This window comes from Lissotriton helveticus, chromosome 5_1 (genome assembly GCF_964261635.1).
Source record: "Lissotriton helveticus chromosome 5_1, aLisHel1.1, whole genome shotgun sequence".
NCBI lineage: Eukaryota > Metazoa > Chordata > Amphibia > Caudata > Salamandridae > Lissotriton > Lissotriton helveticus.
The window spans coordinates 1,407,612,661-1,407,633,781 of record NC_136065.1 but is presented as its reverse complement, the minus strand read 5'-3'; the positions used below and the strand labels follow the sequence as shown (position 1 = coordinate 1,407,633,781).

Sequence of the window (21,121 nt, the reverse complement as noted above, 5' to 3'; positions counted from 1 at the left end):
GAAAACTGGTATCTTTATTTGATGTTTTGAAGTGGAACATGCGGAGTGTTGCTTCAGTTTATTTTTTTGTTGTTGTTATGATTATATTTTAGTTGTATTTCATAACCATCTTACTGTGAAGTTTCTCAGTTTTATGGATTGGTCTGGCATGAAAATGATTGTGCAAATTGCTGACTTGACAACTGGCTTTGTGATAATAGCTGGGCTGTCTAGTGGGTTTCTATTCTAGACTGTGTATTAGATAACCTGCACTTCAGGGCAAATGAATGTCAGTATTAGTTGTGATAAGGTACGAAAACTGAATGCAAAAGACAGCCAGAGATCAAAGCCAGTAGTGACCAACGAGTGGAAGGGGTCCCTGGCCTCTCTAAATAGTACTGGGCGAAAGCTGCTTCAGGCCTGCTGCACAAATTAAGCATTGCCTGAAATTGCCAGTCTACTGTGATTGAAAGACTGGTGCTGCTGAGATAGAAATCCTAGCACTCCATCATCCCTGAGATGAGAGAACTGATTGGCCCATAATCCACGACTTCTGAAGTCATTCACGAGGTTGTGATAAGCCCAATGGCTGCTACACCAGCCATACTAGCATCCAGTCTGCATCCAAACAAGCAGTTGCAACTGCCCAAGACAAGGGCTGCCACAGAGAGAATCTGCACTAAGATCCCTGAAGTCTTCAAGTTTCAAGCAAGTTTTCTGCTGTGGCCCGACAGCTCAGTGGTGGCTGCTGCAGGAGGAGGACTGCTATATGCGCCCATCCCGCACCTTCCAGGGCTGTAACTCTCAGATGCAGGCAACTGTGAAGCTTGAGAACTGTGTGAGAGCAATAGGGTAGATAGCTGACTGATATCTACAGAACTAAGATTTTTTTTAATAACTTGATAAAATGAAAAAGAAACCAAACTGATGGGCGTATATAACTTTGCGTATGACTGAGTGATATGCATCTTTGCTTAATCAGCATCATATCACAGCTTATAGGCCAGAGATTACTAGCTCTGGGGAATTTAGGTGGGGTTGTTTATCAAAGTGCCTATTGCTGCAAGATCATAAACAGGATTCCAACCCTGATTTCCTCTAATTGTGCTGTTTGTTATTAAGCTAGGCTGTGTATAAGAAATTGAGTTCTTGGTTGGGCCAGGCGTGGAAGCCTGACTCAGAAAATAACTGTAATCCTTGTCAGAGTGAACCAAAAAGTCACAAAATTAACCTATGCTTAAACCTCTGGTAGCTTGGCACAAACTTAGGCTTAACCCCTTTGCCGCGGCCGCGATTTTGTGGCAGTGCGGCACTTCCGCAAAATGGGCGGGGCCGTGTCGTTTTAAGGAGGGTGGACAAGCACTTTAGCACTGGTTAGCAGCTGTAAAGTGCACAGAGTCCTAAAGCCAACAGAAACAATGTCAGCAAAACAGGAGGGGTGAATGTAAAATGTTTGGGGGAATATACCACGCCAAAGATGTCAGGTCTAGGACTGTGTAACACAAGTACATTACGTGTATTCAAAAAATAAACACTGAGCTGCAAGAAAAAGTTATGTCTGTTGGCTTACTTTTGAATGCAGGGCTTTGATCTCCTCACAATCTCCCTTTGTTCATTACCCTGAGAGTCACATGTGGAAAGGGTGGGATTTGCTTGGCTCGGAGTGCAAAGCCATAGTACAACGTCCAGCAGGGCAAATGATGTCAGCCATCAGGTTGGGGCCCAGTAGCCCATTTCTGCCTTTGGCCCTCCAAATGGGCACAGGGCATGACTATGAGGAAAATGCTCACTGCGTGCAGTACCTAAAACTCAGGTGTATGATTTGTTAAGCTTAGTGCAATTTGGGTAGAATGCCACACAGTAATTTGCTCCAATCTGGATCCAATCACCATACGACTTTCTGCGATGTCACGGTGAAATTATTTTTGGGGCTACCATTATGTTAACTAATAGTTTGAAACCTCTTTTTGGTAATACCGAAGTTTGCAGTCCTGCATCTCTGACGACCATCGACATTAGATGAGCAGCATCTATGCTTAAACTACAGGTGGCGTTAGAAATAACTGAGTTTCGGTTTCAATAAAAATGTCAACTGAGAAGTCAAGGTGTAAGGACTACATCAGATATGGCGGCAGAACTACTGGAAGCGTCAGACGGCTCTGTGTATTGCGCATGCGTAGCGGCCCATCCACGTTTGCCCGGTCTTCTCAGCATCATCGGCGTACTGTGCCAGCGTCGGGGCCGAGTGTTTGCGTCAGCGCGCTGCCCGTTCGCTTCTTGGCGTACGTGGGGGGAGCGTGAAACGGTCAGTCGGGGTTCAAAGAGGAAAAACATGGCGGAAAACAAAGGCGGCGGGGAGTGCGAAAGCTCGGTGAGCGTCGAAAGTGGTGGGGGTGGAGCTGCCCCTGAGCCCGAATCTCTCGCCCCGGAGGAGGCCGAGAGCGCCGAAAAGCAATCGGGTGTTTTGCCTGTAGAAGGGGAGGGAAGCCCTGCAGCTCCACCGGTGGCAGCAGCTGCCTTGTCTGTGAACCTACTGGATACTTGCGCCGTGTGCAAGCAGAGCCTCCAGAGCCGGGAAGCTGAGCCTAAGTTGCTGCCCTGCTTGCACTCCTTCTGCCTTCGCTGCCTCCCCGAACCTGAGAGGCAGCTAAGCGTGGCCCTTCCTGGAGGCAGTAATGGTGACATCCAACAAGGTAAGCAGTACGCCGGCTATTGAGCATTGCTTAGCAGACGACATGATCTCTTAGAGCCAACCAAATGCTGTTTTCTGGTATGATAGTGATCAAAGGTTGCCTAGTACATACTCATTTTTATATAACCAATACTTTTGTTGTGGGTAGTGTACCTGTGCTTTGACAGTTTGTTTGAGAAGGTAGTGGGCGTGATCTGTTAAAGATATCTGTCTTTTTTGGGGAGCGTGGGTACTGATCTCATTACTTTGTGATTGCGGTGGGTTAAATCTACAGCTCGGCGATTTAAAGAGCTGTCACTGTTTTGTTTAGGCGTGCGTGTTTGCGGGGTGCAAAGTAACTCCCGCTATTCTATTTTTTTGTATTTATTGATATTTGCTTTTTAAACGCCACGACACGTTGCTTGGAGTATGGTCCAATCGAGCAAGCTGAAGTCGCTGCTCTAAATTATTTTATGGGGCTTAAAGAGTACCCACAGATTTGTGCTCAGAGTGCACTCTTTGCATAGATAGGTATTTTTCTCTGTAATTCATGGAGACAATGAATGGGTGATTAGACTGTATCATAACTCTTCTGTTGTCCAGCGCACTAGGAAGTTCGGGATCTTTAGGAGCGAGTAACCTGTTAGTTCGCTTGAAGGGAGTGTATACCGTAGCGTTCGTCATATGTCAGGACGGGGCAGTTTAATGATGGACTTTCCCTTAAGTTTTATATTTTGGATAGGATACTGTTTCTGACAAAATCCGCCCACAAATGTGATTAGTACTGTACCTCAGCATCGTTTTCAGATTCGAAACCATAGTAATTGTTCTATCAACGATGTGAACACATTATAAACTTTTAAACATATTTTCTGTAGGCTTTTTTGCTGTTTACTGTGAATGGTGCTAATGGAGACACGATTTTCTTTCTAAATTTCTATTCATTTATCCTTGGGTAAGTAACTTTGAGTGTATTTGTGCACGGATAGATGATAATCTTTGTGCACTCAGTGTGGGTGTTAGAAGTCCGGGCTGTTTTAACTGTTCTTAATATCACTTAAGTGCTAGTGCTTTAATCAAAATAGTAAAATCAATCACTGTGATCAGTGAGTGAGGCAGCATTGTTTGTAGCAGAATTTTAATTGAAGACGTCGAATCTGTTCGTTGCATATTAATTGCACTGTAACGAGTATTGTTTTTTCCTTATTTTTTTCCTTCGTTCGAGGTTCCCCTGCGTAACGAGCGAAAATCGATAGCTTCAAAGAACATATTCAGTTTACGATTATTTGCACCCAACAGTGAGAAGGATACGAGGGGCGGAGCCTTGCATTGGGTTCCTTTCCAAATAGTGACCCCATATTGGTCTGTCAAGAGTGCAACTTGGTCGCATTTGGTCGTGACATTCGACGGAACGAATATCTACCTGTGCGCATAACCTCCAGGCAAAGAAAGATGTCAATGCAATCGTGCTTACCGTTCTACCCAAACCATACTCGGTCTGTATGTTGACATTTTAAAAAATGTTTTGGAGCGCTCATTGCTGCGAAGATGTCATTTGTTTTCGCATGTGCTACTGTACTGATTAATGTACAGTTGTTCAACATAACTTCCTACTTCGTATGTTTTAAGTACACCTTTATTAGCTGCTGAAGCTTTAGTAACGTTATATTCTAACCCTACTTTGGTCTTACGAAGAATATGTGGATACCCAGCGTGATTTAAATTAAATCTAAATTGTGGTCATGTAATAGGATGTCCTATATTTGCATTCTTTCTATCGTTGGTGTTGTCGAGGGACAGGAGCATTCAACCCAGTAGCTCGTTTCTATTTTCATCACAAGCGATCAGACGTTCAAATGAAGGTAGTTTCTGTACCAAGCTGCAGGACTCCATGGAACGCTTGCTTAAAAAAATGCGTCAAAACAATATTTGCCAGTTACATTTTCAAAATGTTAACTGTTTTTGCTGAAAACGTATTACCTCAAAACATAACATATTTCCTTTTTTATTTTTTATTTAAAAGAGAAGTGCAACTGCATACTGACTGGATATCTTAACATCTGACCATTTTCTTGTGATATTTTTTTCATCTGTATCCTTACTTCTGTTTATTCTGTAATAATGTGTTGGTACCTGCTTTAAATTTTCACAGGATAGAGAATTCGTTTGAATGTCTAGCTGAATGCAATTGTGTTGCTAATATGTATCTTGTTTTTAAAGTGGACCAGTGTTGCTTAAGATTATTTTTTGTTATTATATTTTAGTTGTATTTCATGATCTCTTACTGTGAAGTTTCCCAGTTTAATTGATTGGTCTTTACTGAAAACGACTGTAAATTGCTGGTTTGGCAACTTGATTTGTGCTAATAGCTGGGCTCTCTAACAAGTCTTTACTTATAGATTGTGTATAACATAGATTGTGTATTAAATAAAATGCACTTGAAGGCAAATGTGAGTGATGTAATGAATTGTCAGTTTCAGGTGTGGTAAGGTACTTTATTCAAACGCCTTACATGTACTGAAGTGCAAGCCAATTGCAATAGTTGGATGTGTGCACATAAGATGATGATCACTGTCTTGCTTGTTTTTTTTCTTTGTAGACCTTGTTTTGGGTTCATTGATAGGAACAAAATAAATTAACACTGTCAACCCGCAGAATACCTAATGTTTAATTTTCTATTTATCCACATATTCATCCACAAACGCCACCCAAATCTTGAGCTTGTGGTTTAGAGTTGCCTGTCAAAAGCCTTTAAAAACGCCAACTGTAAGCTTGATAGCAACTCAATTGCTTGAAACATAGTTTCTGTTGTATTCACACATATACTACCTCATAGTGTCCTTTTGCCCTGTTACCTTATGAGCTGTTGCCTGATTGGGAAGATGTGGTTTTATATTTTTATGCATTTTTCTTCTGCTTTTTTGAGTTGTTTTTAAAATTGACCCTCTATTGTGTGTGTTTGGTACCATTGACCACAATTTGAGAATACCTAAACCTTTAGAGTATACTTGACTGCACCTAAACTATCTTTTTAAAACATGAACTCAGAATTTTCCATTGTTGTGATTGGTATATTTATTCCTTTAGACAATCCTTACTTTTATGTAAATACTGGTAAAAGGGAGTAGGGTCAAGCGGACAAAATATACTTGCTATAGCGCAGTGGTGGTATGGATTTCTTTGGCCACCCATGGTGCTTGACTGAACCAAATTTAGTAAGTTTATCCCCTTGTGGAAGATGTTTTTTTAACTATACCTAAAGGTAGGGATAGTTGTGGCCTTAACCTTGATCACTCAAACCTTTAGCAGCATTCTTGGATTAACAATAGAAGGTCAAATGAATGTTTTCTTTTTTTCCAAAATCTACATTGAATGCCTATACATCTCATTGATTCTCATTTTGGAGGCGTGCTGTATTTAAATTTAAAGTTTTGTGGTAAATTAATTCAATATTACCTCATCTCAGAATTTCTATACTTAATAATAATAATTTCAGTCAAAGCAAAGAGAGGAGTCTGTGGTGCCCGAGTACAAAAAAAAGGGTCTAGTAACTTGAGTTAAGGGGAGAGCTCCAGCAACAAGCGGGTACAGGAGTGGTCTGCAGCTTTATTCACACATCAGAATATTTATACAGTTTTCAGTCAATAGGCAAAAGAAGAAAAGAGAAGTGACAAGCAGAAATTTCCAACAGATGTGTCAAGGTAGGGGCGTGTCTTGTGTCTCGTTAGAGGGCATGCGATGTGTGGAAATGTGTTCTCTTTCAGTTGAAGGCCCTTCCTCATTCGGGGGTTTATCTCTGGCTTAGAGTCAAGAACAGGAACCATCTTGTGTAAAACATGAACTATCTTGCTGGTTCTGGGAATTGGCTGAGGAACTATCTTGTGTAAAACAGAGACCATCTGCTCTCTGGCTTGCAGTCAAGAACAGGAACTATTTCTTAAAACAGGAACTTTCTGCTGGTTCTGGGAATTGGCTGAAGCACAGGAAGGGGTGGTCAATGAACTAAGATGCCAGGTGCAGGGTGTCTTACAGTTAAGAACAGGAACTACTTCTTAAAACAGGAACTATCTGCTGCTGGTTCCCAGAATTGGCAGAACCACAGAAATGTGTGGTCAATGAACGGGGGTGCCAGAGGCAGGGTGTCTTGCTTGTGGGTCTGAAGACAAAATGGATGTCACACACAAAATGAGTGCTTGTCTGAATGAGAAAAATGGCTGTCAGGCAGAAACAGGGAAATGATGGGGCACAATTGTCAATTTTATTTCCACATTCCCTCCTTGCCCCAGAGTGTACCTACATTATATCTCAATTTGCATGAGATTATCTATACATTCTTGTAGCATAATTCTTTCCCTTTCTCTCTGCTCGACAAGTGGTTTAGGAATGCAGTTTGCAGCGCATAGACCGCACAGAGCAGGACCACATTGGATGCAAAGGCAGTTATTATCAGGAATATTATACCTGCTGCTGACAGCAGTTGCCATCCCCAGGACGATATAATCTTCCAGAACCAATCAGACCACGTCCAAGTGCCAGGTTCTTGATGTAAACTTATGGCTATCTTGTGTAATTTTGTTATGGCCGTGTATACAGATGGGGGAATTATCAGGAATAAATATACAGCAGCTAGAGCCTATAATTTTACAGGCTCCGCCTCTGTCAGCCAAGATGATGTCAAGGACAAGGCGATTTTCGAGAGTAACCAATCGTATGGCGGACTGCTCCTGGGTTAAACTCCCCAGGGCAGACGCCGTCTGGTTTACAACAGCCTCTAAGGTCCTTGTCAACCTGCGTATAAGCTTGCTGTTTTGTACAGGGCCAACAAAGAAGAAGAACCCTTTGTTAAAATCTGTATACTGTTCCCATGAGGTTTCTGTTTGGTCAACCAAGGAGGTTTCGATCGTTCTTTTATGTCTGACATGGGGCACTAGGAGGTCTCGGTGGTAAGTTGATGGGCCACAAAGACAGGGGGTAACAGGAATGCTATATAGCAAGTTCCCCCCCAGTTCAAGGGCAGCTGCACATAGGCCATTTGGCCACAGACGAAATAAGTATGGGGAGATGCTACAAATGAGGACTTTCCTCTGTCTTCAAAACTTATAGTGGTATGACAGTCACTGTGTCCTTAATGGAACAGAGCCATTTTTCTGGATGCACAGGTGTCCTTTTACTGGTGAGACCGAGATGGAAGGGGGACCAGCATTCTTTTTAGGTTTGGTATTTAACATCTTGTAGGACATGGTCATGTTCCCTTTCTTGTATTTTTCACTTTCTAGGACTGTACCTGTCGCCTGAGGATTTCCATCCTCATTTGGGTAACAGGCAGCATTAAGTACCCTGTTTAAGCCGCCCCCCCCCCCCCCCCCCCCCCCCAAGGCCACCCATTCTTGCATGAATTATTTCCGTCAGGGCATGAGGTGGGGGTAGTATCGTCAGCTGTTATTAGGGCGAACCAGGCTTCACAAGTCCCATTATAGGAAAATGGAAAGGGGAAAAGAGGCATCCCTCCCTTTTTCTGATGAGGTGGGAGGCGGCCACATATCCAGCAATTTGTGCTATTGCTGGCCTGATGAGTGTAGTGTAACATCTGTTTAAAGGTATTGTTTTGCAAGGCTAGTCTATGGGCTTGTTCATGAGGGGGTAGGTCATGATATGTGTGTTCCTGCGTGCTGTTGGGTGCATGAGAGGTGTGTGGTGTTGGAGGAAAAACAGTGTGGAGGATCCAACCAAGACACGTCATAATGGTTATGAAGAAAAACAATATCATTAAACATATGATAGAACCACTACGCAATTTCTTAAAGTTCTTGTTTCTGCGTTTCATTCTATCTATTTCCCACATAGTCAAGGTGTTTAAATCCATCCCCATGCTCCAACCGCTTCACCACTGGACCTGCGCCCGGTGGACTTAATTAGCCAGAGTCCGGATGGCAGACCTCAACTTTGATTTATATTCTTGTTGTGGGGTCAGTTCCAAGGGCACAAAAGATTGTTCTGTTACAATGTCACTAGGGTTGGCAGTGTCGCTGGCAACAGTGTCTCTTTGTCCAAAATATTTCCGGCAGTGGCTCGCGTGTAGCCAGCCCTTCCTGCCTTCGACCTTCACCGCCGTCCGCGTGGTTAGGAGCGCGAGCTTCGGAGTCTTCCACCTGGGCTGAAGAGGACTGGTCCTGTCGAAGTTTCTTATCACCCAGTCGCCGGGTCGGATGGTGTGTTCTCCAGGGGCGGTTTTGTCAGGGAAGGCTGCAGCTACCTGTGAACGACAAGATTGGAGTGCAGACATCAAGGAAGCCCGGTAATCAGTCAATATTCTGCTGTGTACATCAGTAATTCTTTTAGGCATTGGCATACCCCACATATTTGGTGGTCTGCCAAAGACCACCTCATACGGAGATAGACCGGTTCTGGAATGTACTACCATACGCATGTAGAAGAGGGCAAGCGGTAAGGCTACCATCCAGTCCACGCCTTTGTCTGTACATATCTTGGCCAATTTTGTCTTCAAAGTCTGGTTGTGTCTCTCTACTAGACCTGCTGCTTGGGGATGTCTTACACAGTGACATTTCCAAGTGTTCCCTAACAGAAGAGACACTTGCTTCATGAGTTCAGAGGAGAAGGGCTGGCCGTTGTCTGAGTAGATGATGCGGGGCAACCCATTTCTCGGGAAATATTCTCTTACTAGTTGCTTAGCAGTTGTCGTTGCAGTGTAATCTGGGACGGGATAGGCTTCTGTCCATCTGGTCAGAGCACATACTACAACTAGGACATACTTGTGACCTCTACATCTTTTCATCTGGATATAGTCCATTTGGAGAACTTCAAATGGATGGTCAGGGGGTTGGAATCCACCCTGCTCCACCTTTGTGCCTTTACCTGGGTTGAACTGATTACAAATCATGCACGTTTTAACTTTTTGTTTGGCTGCAGCTCTCACATGTTTGTTGTGCCATATGTTCTGTATGCTGTCTAACATTGCTTTTTCTCCCAGATGCGCTGGTCCATGTATGGTGTTTATTATAACCTGTACCATAGCACCCGGCAGAAACCATACTGCTCTTTCAGGTGTCATCCAACCCTGATCTGTAAGGACCCCTCCTTTTTCCTTCCATTCAAGCAGTTCCTGTGGTGTGGTGTGACTTTGGACATCCTGGATGTCAGAAAAGGGGTCTCGTATTGCGTATTGGCGGTGTAGTATATTCAATTCTGTGTTTGCTGCTAATTTGGCTGCACTGTCTGCGGAATCATTTCCTTTTGATATTTCATCGGTTCCTTTTGTGTGCGCTTTACACTTTAATTCTGCAACTTTCGCTGGTAACTGACTGGCCTCTACGAGGGCAGTGATGAGTGTAGCATGCTGTATTTTAGACCCGTGTGATGTGAGGAATCCTCTCTCTTTCCATAATGTGCCGAAGTTGTGTACAACCCCGAAAGCGTACTGTGAATCAGTGTAAATGTTAACTGATTTTCCTTTTGCTAAGTGACATGCTCGTGTTAGTGCTATGAGTTCGGCTGCTTGTGCTGACAGTATCTCTATCGTGTGTGCTTCCAAAGTGTTTGTACCATTTGTGACGGCATAGGCTGCTGCTAGTTCTCCAGTGGGGAGTCTCATGCAAGAACCATCAACAAAAAGTGTCATTTCTGCCTTAGAAAGGGAGTATCTTGTAAATCTGGTCTGGGTTTGGTCACTAAATCAATTATGTCAATACAATCGTGAAGTTGTTCAGTAGGAGAGGTCAGTGGCATCAGTGTTGCTGGGTTTAAAATGTTGCATCGTCTAATCTCAATATGTGGCTGAAAAAGCGTCCTCTCATATTCGGTGAGTCTGGCTATTGTCAGATGCTGTGTTTGCGTTCTGTTTAGCAGAAGTTCTACAGCGTGTGGGACCTGGACTATCAGATGATGTCCCAATACAATAGCATCGCTTTGTCTAATAGCTTGTGCAGTAGCTGCTACTGATTTTAGACATGCAGTTAATGCTTGTGCTACTGGATCTAATGTACTTGAAAAATAACCACATGGTCTAAGTCTGTCTGCTTGAAGTTGGGTCAGGACTGATAGTGCTGTACCTGAGTTTTCTGTTACAAACAAGGTAAAATCTTTGGTGTAATCAGGTGTTGCTAACACTGGGGCTTGACACATACCCTTTTTAAGAGACTGAAAAGCTTGCGTGTGTTCATCTGTCCAGGGTAATTGTGGAGTAGCGCCAGCTTCGAGTGTTGTCAGCTGCACTAATGGTTTAGAAATTAATGCAAATTGCGGGATCCACTGTCTACAATATGAGGTGAGACCAACAAAAGCTCGAACTTGTTTCTGTGTTGTTGGTTGTGGTATTTGTTGTATGAGTTGGATGCGTTCCTGTGTAAGCTGCCTACCCTCCTTTGACAGCAAGTGCCCTAAGTATGCCACTTGCTGTAAACAAAATGGAGCTTACCAGGGGAAACTTTATGGCCATTTGCAGCTAGGAATTCTAGCTCTAGTAGTGATGCTTCAGCAAATGCTGTGTCAGATCTGGCCGTAATGTAGATATCATCAACATATTGTAGTATGGCTGTATCCGTGGGCATTTGAATACTATTCAATTGTCTTTTCAGTGCTTGGCTATATACACTTGGACTTTCGGTGAAACCTTGAGGAGCTCTTGTGTATTGGAAACTTCGTCCTTGTAAGGAGAAGCCGAAAAGGTATTGACTGTCTGGGTGAATGGGTATACTGAAGAATGCGTTTTTTAAGTCAATGACAGAAAAATGCGTTGCTTCTGCATCTATGGCTGTGAGTAAAGTGGAGATGTCTGGGACCACAGGGTGTTGTGGAATGACACATTTATTGAGCTCTCTCAAATCCACCACTAGTCTGTAGACAGGTGGTGTTCCTGGTTCCACTTTTTTATGAACTGGTAAAACAGGGGAATTGCAAATGTTCGAAGTTGTTTCTTTAATCACACCTGACTGTATTAGGTCCTGAATAATTAACATTAATGCTTGTTCAGCTTGAGGTGGAATTTTGTATTGTCTTATACGTGGTAGTTGGGCTCCCTCTTTCAGTGTAACCTTGTGAGGTGTTATTTCCATACATCCTACTGTGGTGGAATCAGTGGCCCAAAGGGTGTGTGACAAATCTTTCAAACGCTCGTCTAATTCTCTACTTGTGTAGTGGCCCTTAAAATCTCGTAGAAATAATCTGACATCTTTAGGTGAGCAAACGATAACAGCTCCTAATTCTTTCAATGTTTTTATACCAAGCAAATTTTCTGGACCTGATTTTGTCAATATAAGATCTGTAGTTGTCGTGAGGGGACCAACCTGCAAGGGCAGTGGTTTTGACGTGGCGTTTGTCACAGGTTGTCCGGAGAAACCCAGAGAAATACTTTTTGAACCCGAGAGAGGAGCCTCTGGGACCTCTTGATGGCTTATTGTTGTTTTACTGGCCCCAGTGTCTAGTAGAAACTTTCTATCCTCCCCAAGAAGTCGGACCTCTATACATGGGCCTTTCCGATCTACTGGGATGGGGATTAGGGGCAGTTTGTCATCTTCTCTCCCTGGGCAACATCATGAAAAATCTGGGTAGTATTCAGTGTAGTCGCTGTCTATAATGTTCATTTGGGCCATTTGTGTTGTCGGTGGAACTGAAGGTGTTGAACTGCCTTGGGAAACATTCTGTTTTGGCTGATATGGACGAGGCTGTGTCTTACCAGTAGCCAAATTGTGCTTTAAGACAGGGCAGTCTTTAACGAAGTGTCCCGCCTTTTTGCAATAATTACAAGTGCTCTTCACGTTTGTCTGGCTACCTGGTGTCTGTTGGCGCTGAGGTGCAGTTTGGGCTACTAATGCTTTCATCTTGGTATCTTTCATGCGTTTCTTATAATTTTCTTCTTCATCCCTAATGCGATTGGTGATATTGTAGCATTTGTAACACCTGTGGTGGTGTATGTGCTTGCCAGGTACTTTCTACTTTTAGTACTCTTTCCTTAATAGCTGGCAAGGCGTTGTCTACTAATTTGGAAACAAACAGATGCGGGTAAGCTTCGCTTGTCGGCGTAAGGCCGCTATTTACCGCAAAACTTTTTTTCAAGTCTGGTGTAATAATCTCCTATGTCTTCACCATGTTTCTGTTTGCAGGAGGAAATGGTATCCCAGTCCTCCTTTTTCACAGTCAGTAACTGTGGTAGCACCTTTAAAATAGTGCCAGGAAGTGCTTTTAGTCTGTCTCCTATACCTTGACCTGCTATTCTAGTATTTTCGTCATTCTGAAGTTCGGTCCATCTAATGTGTTCACCTGCTACTTCCCAATTTTTTTCTCTTAGTTTGTCATATATATACCCGATGGAAAAAATAATTTCAGAATTGCTGTGATATCAGAAAGAGTATATGTTCCCATCATTAACACATCTCCTAATTCTTTAAAGAATCCAGCAGGATCCTTTGAGTGGGAGGGAACCATCTCTTTTATCCTTAGTAACTCAAGTTTTGTCAAGGGTACATAAATAAAAACGCGTTGTAGCGCGCCATTCGTGTCAGCTCTGGGGTGGACCTCTCTCATGGGGAACTGGCGTGTTTGAGGAAGTCTATTAATTGGTCCACAAGTATTATTGAAAGATTTATATTCAGTCGTTTTCTGGTATTTCTGTCTAAAATCTATAAATGTGTTGAGAAAAACTGAACTATTGTGGAGGAACATGTTATCGGCGCAGTCTGACAGAAAATCTTCGAGTCTTGGATCATGTTTAAAATGAGTGTCATTGAGTGTGATGAGATGTTGTACCATGTAGAGACTTGCTAATCTTTGTGAGCGTGGTAATACTAGAAAAAGTTGGGCTATGAGATCATTGCCATATATCTTATATTGGGAGACCCATAGGGTCGCAGTTCTGGCTATTTCCTCCTCCTCCGGTGTAAGCGGAGGTGGTGTAAGCGGAGGTTCCTGGTCTAACCAGTAGTCTAATGCATCGGATGTATTTTCAAATAACTCGTCTGGAGATGACCGTTCAGAGTGACCTTGGAGGAATGTAGGCGGGAGTGTTCGTGAATTAGGGGCGGAAGAACAAACAGATAGGACTTTTTCAGTAGGTTCAGTAATTTCCTCCTCAAGTTTCTTATTCTCTTCATTTGTTTGCAAGTTTGGCAGAATACGGGTCACCTTACGGGTGAACCTGTCTAGTGCATCATTTATAAGTTGTAGAATAGTGTGGTCGGATGCGGAATCTAATAAGTCAAAAAGATACATTTCTTTCCTCTGCTTGTATGTGTTTTATGAAACAGCAAAGGAGGAACCTATACATGTGCATTTTTACAGGGTGCGATCTTCTTGTAGTCATAGCGTTAATGGCTCGTGAGGTCTCTCCAGTACGAAGAAACTCAGAGGCCGCTTGAAGAAACGTGTCAATTGCTGGTAGATATCTGCCTTATTTCTTCCCAGGAGTCATGAAGTATTTTACTTATTCGGCCCGCCTCCCCTGTGTTGCTCGGAGTCGGGTCATAGGGGCAGTCGGGAATTGTTTTACCTGGGTCTGGACCTACTGCACCCCCTTCTGGAGTGAGAGGTGGTGTGTTATGTTGTAAAAGGGGTGGCGGAGGCAGAGGGTGCTGAATTACTGGAACCTCATATGGAGGTGGAGTATCTAAGAGGAAATTGGTGAAAGTATCCTCTGGTGATGGGGCGGTAGGTTGTGTCTTAGGTGGTGCAATGTTTAGGTTTTCAGGTGCAGATGTCAATACAGGATAAAAACCAGTAGAAATGGCTGATTGTTCCCTTTTATTCCTTTCACTAACTACTTCTTTCCCTATTTCTTGTAACTGTTCTTTCTTGGCCTGCTCTGACATTCTCTTACCCTTTTCAACTTTATGCAATTCCTTCTGTTGCCTCCTATGGGCTTCTTTTCTCCATAATTCCACCGAGTCACTCTGTGACTGGCGGACTCCCTTTTTCTTCCACAACTGTTCCTCTAATGTTATAATACATTCCATGTCAAAAGTACCATTTTCAGGCCATCTATATCTGTGTTCTAGGTCTTTAGTATAATCCACCCATAAATCACAATAAATAATTGCACCAACACCATGTTTTGCATACATGAAGTTTCCTGGAGTATCCCGAGGAGGAAGGGGGATTTCCTTCTCAAGAATACTCCTTTTGGTTGCTATCTTACGTATTTTCGAGAAAATAGGCATGATGGCAAGACTTTTCAAAGATTTAACAAACAGAACATATATCTTTACCGTACCCACGAAAGTGGTGAGTCCGTCTTTTATACTAGTTTAGCAGTCCTCACAAAATAAGTGAAAAACCAACAGAAACATGTATCTTTACCGCACCCACAAAGTGGTGAGTCCGTCTTTTATACTAGTTTAGCAGTCCTCACCAAAGATAGGTGAGAAACCAAAAAAAACATGTATCTTTACCGCACCCACAAAAGCTGTGGGTTCGTCTTTATACTTTTCAGCAGTACTCACCGAAAAAATAACTGGAAGGCCTCTTGAAGATCTTGAAATGCGCGCAGCTTCTAAAGTGGGGCTCTCAGAACCTCAGACTCGTCTCCTCACAGGTTGGGCTCTGGTTCAGGACGTTCCGCAATTTTCCTCACCGCCTCGTGTGGATACCGGGCCGCAGTCGGTCCCCCTCTTCGCCTCGAGGGAGTTAGCGGGAATTCCCCGCGTTGTGCACTTTGAAGTCCGTCACAGGTCAGGAGAGGACAGTACCGGGTCCAATATCGCCAGCGTGCGGGAAAAAGGGAACGTTCCTGTTCGGGCGCCAATTAATGTGGTAAATTAATTCAATATTACCTCATCTCAGAATTTCTATACTTAATAATCATAATTTCAGTCAAAGCAAAGAGAGGAGTCTGTGGTGCCCGAGTACAAAAAAAAGGGTCTAGTAACTCGAGTTAAGGGGAGAGCTCCAGCACCAAGCGGGTACAGGAGTGGTCTGCAGCTTTATTCACACACCAGAATATTTATACAGTTTTCAGTCAATAGGCAAAAGAAGAAAAGAGAAGTGACAAGCAGAAATTTCCAACAGATGTGTCAAGGTAGGGGCGTGTCTTGTGTCTCGTGAGAGGGCATGCGATGTGTGGAAATGTGTTCTTTCAGTTGAAGGCCCTTCCTCATTCGGGGGTTTATCTCTGGCTTAGAGTCAAGAACAGGAACCATCTTGTGTAAAACATGAACTATCTTGCTGGTTCTGGGAATTGGCTGAACCACAAGAGTCAAAAAGAGGAACTATCTTGTGTAAAACAGAGACCATCGGCTCTCTGGCTTGCAGTCAAGAACAGGAACTATTTCTTAAAACAGGAACTGTCTGCTGGTTCTGGGAATTGGCTGAAGCACAGGAAGGGGTGGTCAATGAACTAAGATGCCAGGTGCAGGGTGTCTTAAAGTTAAGAACAGGAACTACTTCTTAAAACAGGAACTATCTGCTGCTGGTTCCTAGTATTGGCAGAACCACAGAAATGTGTGGTCAATGAACGGGGGTGCCAGAGGCATGGTGTCTTGCTTGTGGGTCTGAAGACCAAATGGATGTCACACACAGAATGGGTGCTTGTCTGAATGAGAAAAATGGCTGTCAGGCAGAAACCGGGAAATGATGGGGCACAATTGTCAATTTTATTTCCACAGTTTGTGTAGTGGAGCCAACCTTGTAAATGCCCTACCTGGAACACTTGCTTTGCCAAGTTATTAGGTGGTTATTGGCCTTTTTGATAATTAGAACAGTCTAGTATTGCTTGGTGTATTACCTCTTTAAACACATTAGTAGTTGTATTGATTGTTTGGCTTTCGCTAGTGAACTCAATGAGAATTTTGATAGTCTACATGTTAATTCCAATCCTCGTTTTAAAATACATTTGAATCTTCTACCTCACTTTGGATAACAACCCATTAATGCCTCACATCTTAGACACACACACACACACACACAAATAGATTTAACGAGATACACAACCTGTAAGTTAGCAGTCATGGCCTACATCTAAAGTTTTCAGTTGCGTTACTATCTCGCCATCAGCTGGAAAGAATAGGTTGGGGTAAGAATAAAGGAAAGCGAAAGGAAAAGGAGAGAGAAGAAACTGGTCAACATTGAGAGAGCTCTACTGTCCATAAATCTTGCAGAGGGGGGTCCAATGGGCCAAAAAACTGATTTCCGTACCATAGCTATATTTGGCTTATACCGAACAAAGGCCAGGTTGATGACGCATTAAAAGTGTAAATTCCCCTTTTGCGTGAGGTCTCAATCCCAGTAGATGGGATTCAGGGGATGAGGATAAGGGTGTGTGTGTATAGTTCCGCCACAATTGAGAAGTTCCCTCTGTCCACGTCTGTGATAGTGGTGCTCAGGCCCATACCATGTGTAAGAAATCTGCATTCTGAAGTTTGCCTTGGGGGCATTCCGGGGAGGTTGTTGGGAACATGCATTTAATATGGATTGATGAAAGGTAGGTGTGGTGAAAGTAATTAAATTGAATGAAGCAAAACCTTGGTCAGCCATACGGTGCGAACCCTGGGTGCATCAGTAAGCGGTTGGTGGAGCACTGCTTCCCATCTAGCATGAGCCCTCACTGCTCGGTCAGTTGGGGTAGTGTTGAGAGCAGAGTACAAAAACATAGCGTGGCTTGTGGAGTCAGACGTCCGTAATGTAGACAGAGCTGGGGATGGTGGCAGCTCGGCCTCCCCAGCACCCCACGTCTCATGGGCCACCCGACGCAGGACATGATACGAAATAAATTGACCAGCATGCAATCTGTATGTCTCCGTCATGACATGAGTGTTCCCTCGTTATAGAGATGCCCTGTCTGTGTGATCGCAGCGTTGGTCCATGGGCGTGGGTCAAAAGATATCATTGTCCAGTGCAGTAAGTGCAAGCCCCACTTTTGGGATGGAGGTGGGAGTACGGTAGAGTAGGGTCTTTGGCATGTAAATCTATGCGCCAGCAAGTGAGGGCCACTGCAATTTGACAGGAACCAAGTGTAGAACAGAGAATTGGGTCAGAAAGCCAAGTGTAAATAGCCTGTCCTTGCAGACCAGGCAGGCAAGCAAAGATTCAGGATGTGTCTGGTCGCTCAGCCAGGTCATGGGCTACTGTAACTGTGCTGCGGCATAGTATAACTCAAAGTTTGGTGTCCGCCATCCGTGGGGGGACGCAGCAAAGAAGTCAACGCCACCCAACGGCGGCAGGAACTCCAAATTAGCTCCTGCAGCAAACTTTTTCTAAGTCACCGAAAACCCTCATACGGAACACGAGAGGTAGATCTGCAAAATAATACAGCAATCAAGGAAGTATGAGCGTTTTTGATACTGAAATCTGATAGGGATGGGACAGTGGGAGTGAACGCAAATCGGGGAGCAAACGTCGTATGGACCTGACGGCCATGTCAAGATTGCCTTTCTTAATGTCTCGGTCTGAGTGATTGATCTGCATACCCAGATACTCAAAGGTATCATAACACCACCGCTGGCATGACTCCGGATTTTCTAAACGGTCATTTGTTGGTGTGTGTGTCAGAGGAAAAACACAGGATTTGTGCCAATTTGCCTGTAAGCCAGAGAGAGAACCGAAGTCCTCCACTATCCGCATTAGATCGGGGAGGGGCGATTCCATGTTTCGTAGGAAGATGTGGCCAGTAACTGTAACTAACGAAATTATGGGATATAGAACATATTCACCTATGCCCCAAGCTACTGCATGTTTCGCAGCTGACAGGCCAAGGTTCCATGGCATGGGCAAATATGAGGGAGGGGATAAGGCACATTAGTTTCTCTTGCCCATGCAGATAGGGAATTTATCAGAAACCACCTGCCCCATTCTTACACACGCCACTGGTCAGCATAAAGAATACACACCAATCCTAGGAATCCTGGACCAAATCCCATGGTAGTGAGCAGAGAAATATTCCCAGGCCAACGTGTCTTCTTGCTGTGTCTTACTGCATTTTGGGTATTTTTGATGTTGGATTCCTTCAATGGGCCATTTCACTTCTTGTGATTGTCTTTTATGTCTAAACAAACGCAAGGAGAGATGGACGGAGCGCTGAAACTTTTCAGACACTCACCCCTAGTCGCAGATCTGGCTTGAATCCATCATCGTTTTTGAGCTCACTTCGCCACCCCAGTTCAGACCCAGCCATATGCAAATTAGTCTTGACCCCGTATCTAATGGGAACAATCCAGCCCGAACTGCCAAGCTAGGTCTTCCCTGGACCCGAAACAAGCATCCTGGGACCGATTTCGGGATAACACCCCATATCAGCAAGGCTAGCTTGAATCCAGTGGCAAACGTTTGTCTGGCTTGATTAGTACTGCTGTTGCCTGGCCTTATATGAACATCAGAAAAAGAGAATTAAGAAGCACTGGTTAGAGAGGGCTCCGCCAAAATGTTAAATTCCTTTAGTACAGATGTTGTGTGCTTCAACTGAAATGGGGCTTTTAAGAGCTTATAGTCCACACACCCAAACATAAATACTTATGACAAGCCACTGATCAAAGCTGCATGCTTGATTGGTTTATTATCTAAAAATGACAGGTAGTAGTTTGAGGGCAGCCTTTTCTTGCAAACTGGGGGCACTTCCATGGGAAGCACATTAGCCCCCGGTGTAGCAGGGTTGTACGTCTTCGACTTCGAAAAGAAGTTCATTCTGGGCGAGGGTAACCCCTTTCGTCAACATATTGTATTTTGGAAGAGATACATTGACGACGTCCTTGCCATTTGGCAAGGACCAGAAGACACCCTAAGTGAGTTCATCGCATGGATCAACACCTGTGATAACAACCTGAAATTTACACACGCAATGGACAAAAAGTCAAGGATATTCCTCGACCTAGTCTATCACTAACGAAGATGGGGGTCTGGTAACCAGGACTCACCACAAATCCACTGCTAAAAATAATGCTCTAAGATATGAGAGCTTCCATCCGATGGCACTAAAGGAGAATCTGCCATACCACCAATTCCTCTAGTTGAGAAGGAATTGTAGCAAACTACAGGATTACCGCACCCAGGCTAATGACCTGACTGAAAAACTTTCACACAGAGGCTACCTGGATAACATCTTAAATAAATGCCAAAAATGGGCAAGAAACCAACCCAGAGAGGAACTCCTAGAGGATAAGGTCAGAGAAGAAAAACAACCACCATTAACGTGTGTAACTACATACAATACCCTATCTAACCAGATGAAAAAATCCATAAACAAAAACTGGAGCATACTAAACACAGGGCATCTACACTGGGAGAAACCCCTCTTCTCTTTTAAAAGAGCAAGAAGTATCAGGGACACACTAGTGAAGACCCGCCCTAGACAATATGCAACAGAAGAACCCACGACTGTACTCAGCGCCTGGGGTCTACCGAAAGTGACTGGACACTAGCCTTGCGGAAATTGCAGCGTGTGTCATTTGACCACAGCCACAAAAACACTTACGTTGGAAGAAAACAAGATCTGGACACAAAGGTCCCACACGAATTGAAACAGCCATAATGTGGTATATCTCATTACCTGCCCGTGTGGCCCACAATATGTGGGCATGACAGGGAGAAAAGTCAAACAACGTATATGTGAGCATAGAAGCACCATCAGGTGTAAAAAGATAACCACCGAACTGACGGAACATTTCCTTACCATGAACCACACCACCAATGACATACAGTGGTCAATCCAGGGGAAAATATGACACAACGTCTGTACGAGAAAGAACAACGCTGGGTATAGAGACTTTTTACCAATGTGTCTGGCTTAAATGATAATATACCCTGGAACACGGTCAGACAAAGATGAACGGTATAATGCAGTCCCAAACTCGCGCAATCTCATGGTCTCCCTCTATTGCTAGCTGAATTATTATCTCTCAATAATATGGGTGGATACCCTATTCAAGCGCAACACAGAAGGGAATCTACACTGCTGACTCAGATTACTTCACACCCTCTTTTATGTACACCCAGAGTTAATTACTCTAGAATAGAATTATTATTGTTTTTTTTAAAACCACAGTGTAAATCATTGACAGGACACGACATACGTATTAACCTGCCACTTTGTTTTTTACCAGTGTTCCCGTTAATGGGGACTCTATATTAAAGTATTAAAAAAGAAAATAACCTCAATCTAACTCTGGCCCCAGATTTACAATGCATAGGAGCTGTCATACTTGTCCTTTTGAGGTGTTGAATAAAGTTTTGCAATACCGCGTTGGGGAACATTCGCCTAAATCCCTGGGTAACATCGTACGGATTAGTGCATTTCCATACGATCTCTGAACAAACACAAGGCACATGCCCTGTTCTGAATACGTCACAAGCAGCTGATCACGCTGCATAGCCTGCATTCGGCGGATGTCCTAATGGAACCAGCTTTATAAACACACGATAATGAGTCCTCTGCCATCCTCGGGACTCCGTGGGGGCATTCGGCAGGTTTCCGACGGGCCGCGATTAGTTGACTAGTAAGTGTATTCCGGGTGGGGGCTCTGTTTGCGCTCACTTTGGCTT

The 21,121-nt window shown here is 43.8% G+C and overlaps 1 protein-coding gene across 3 annotated transcripts in view; it reads left to right on the top strand.

The window, feature by feature from the left end:
- The first annotated feature begins 2,177 nt into the window (after nt 1-2,177).
- The window catches only part of TRIM33 (tripartite motif containing 33), a 505,710-nt gene continuing 486,766 nt past the window's right edge, over nt 2,178-21,121 (top strand). For 2 of the 3 annotated variants that reach the window (XM_078644394.1, XM_078644392.1), the window contains exon 1: nt 2,194-2,672. In XM_078644394.1, coding sequence (XP_078500520.1) covers nt 2,312-2,672 — 361 coding nt within the window. In that variant the 5' untranslated portion in view covers nt 2,194-2,311. Of the gene's footprint in view, nt 2,673-21,121 lie in introns of all 3 variants that reach the window. The other variant, XM_078644393.1, reaches the window with a different exon arrangement.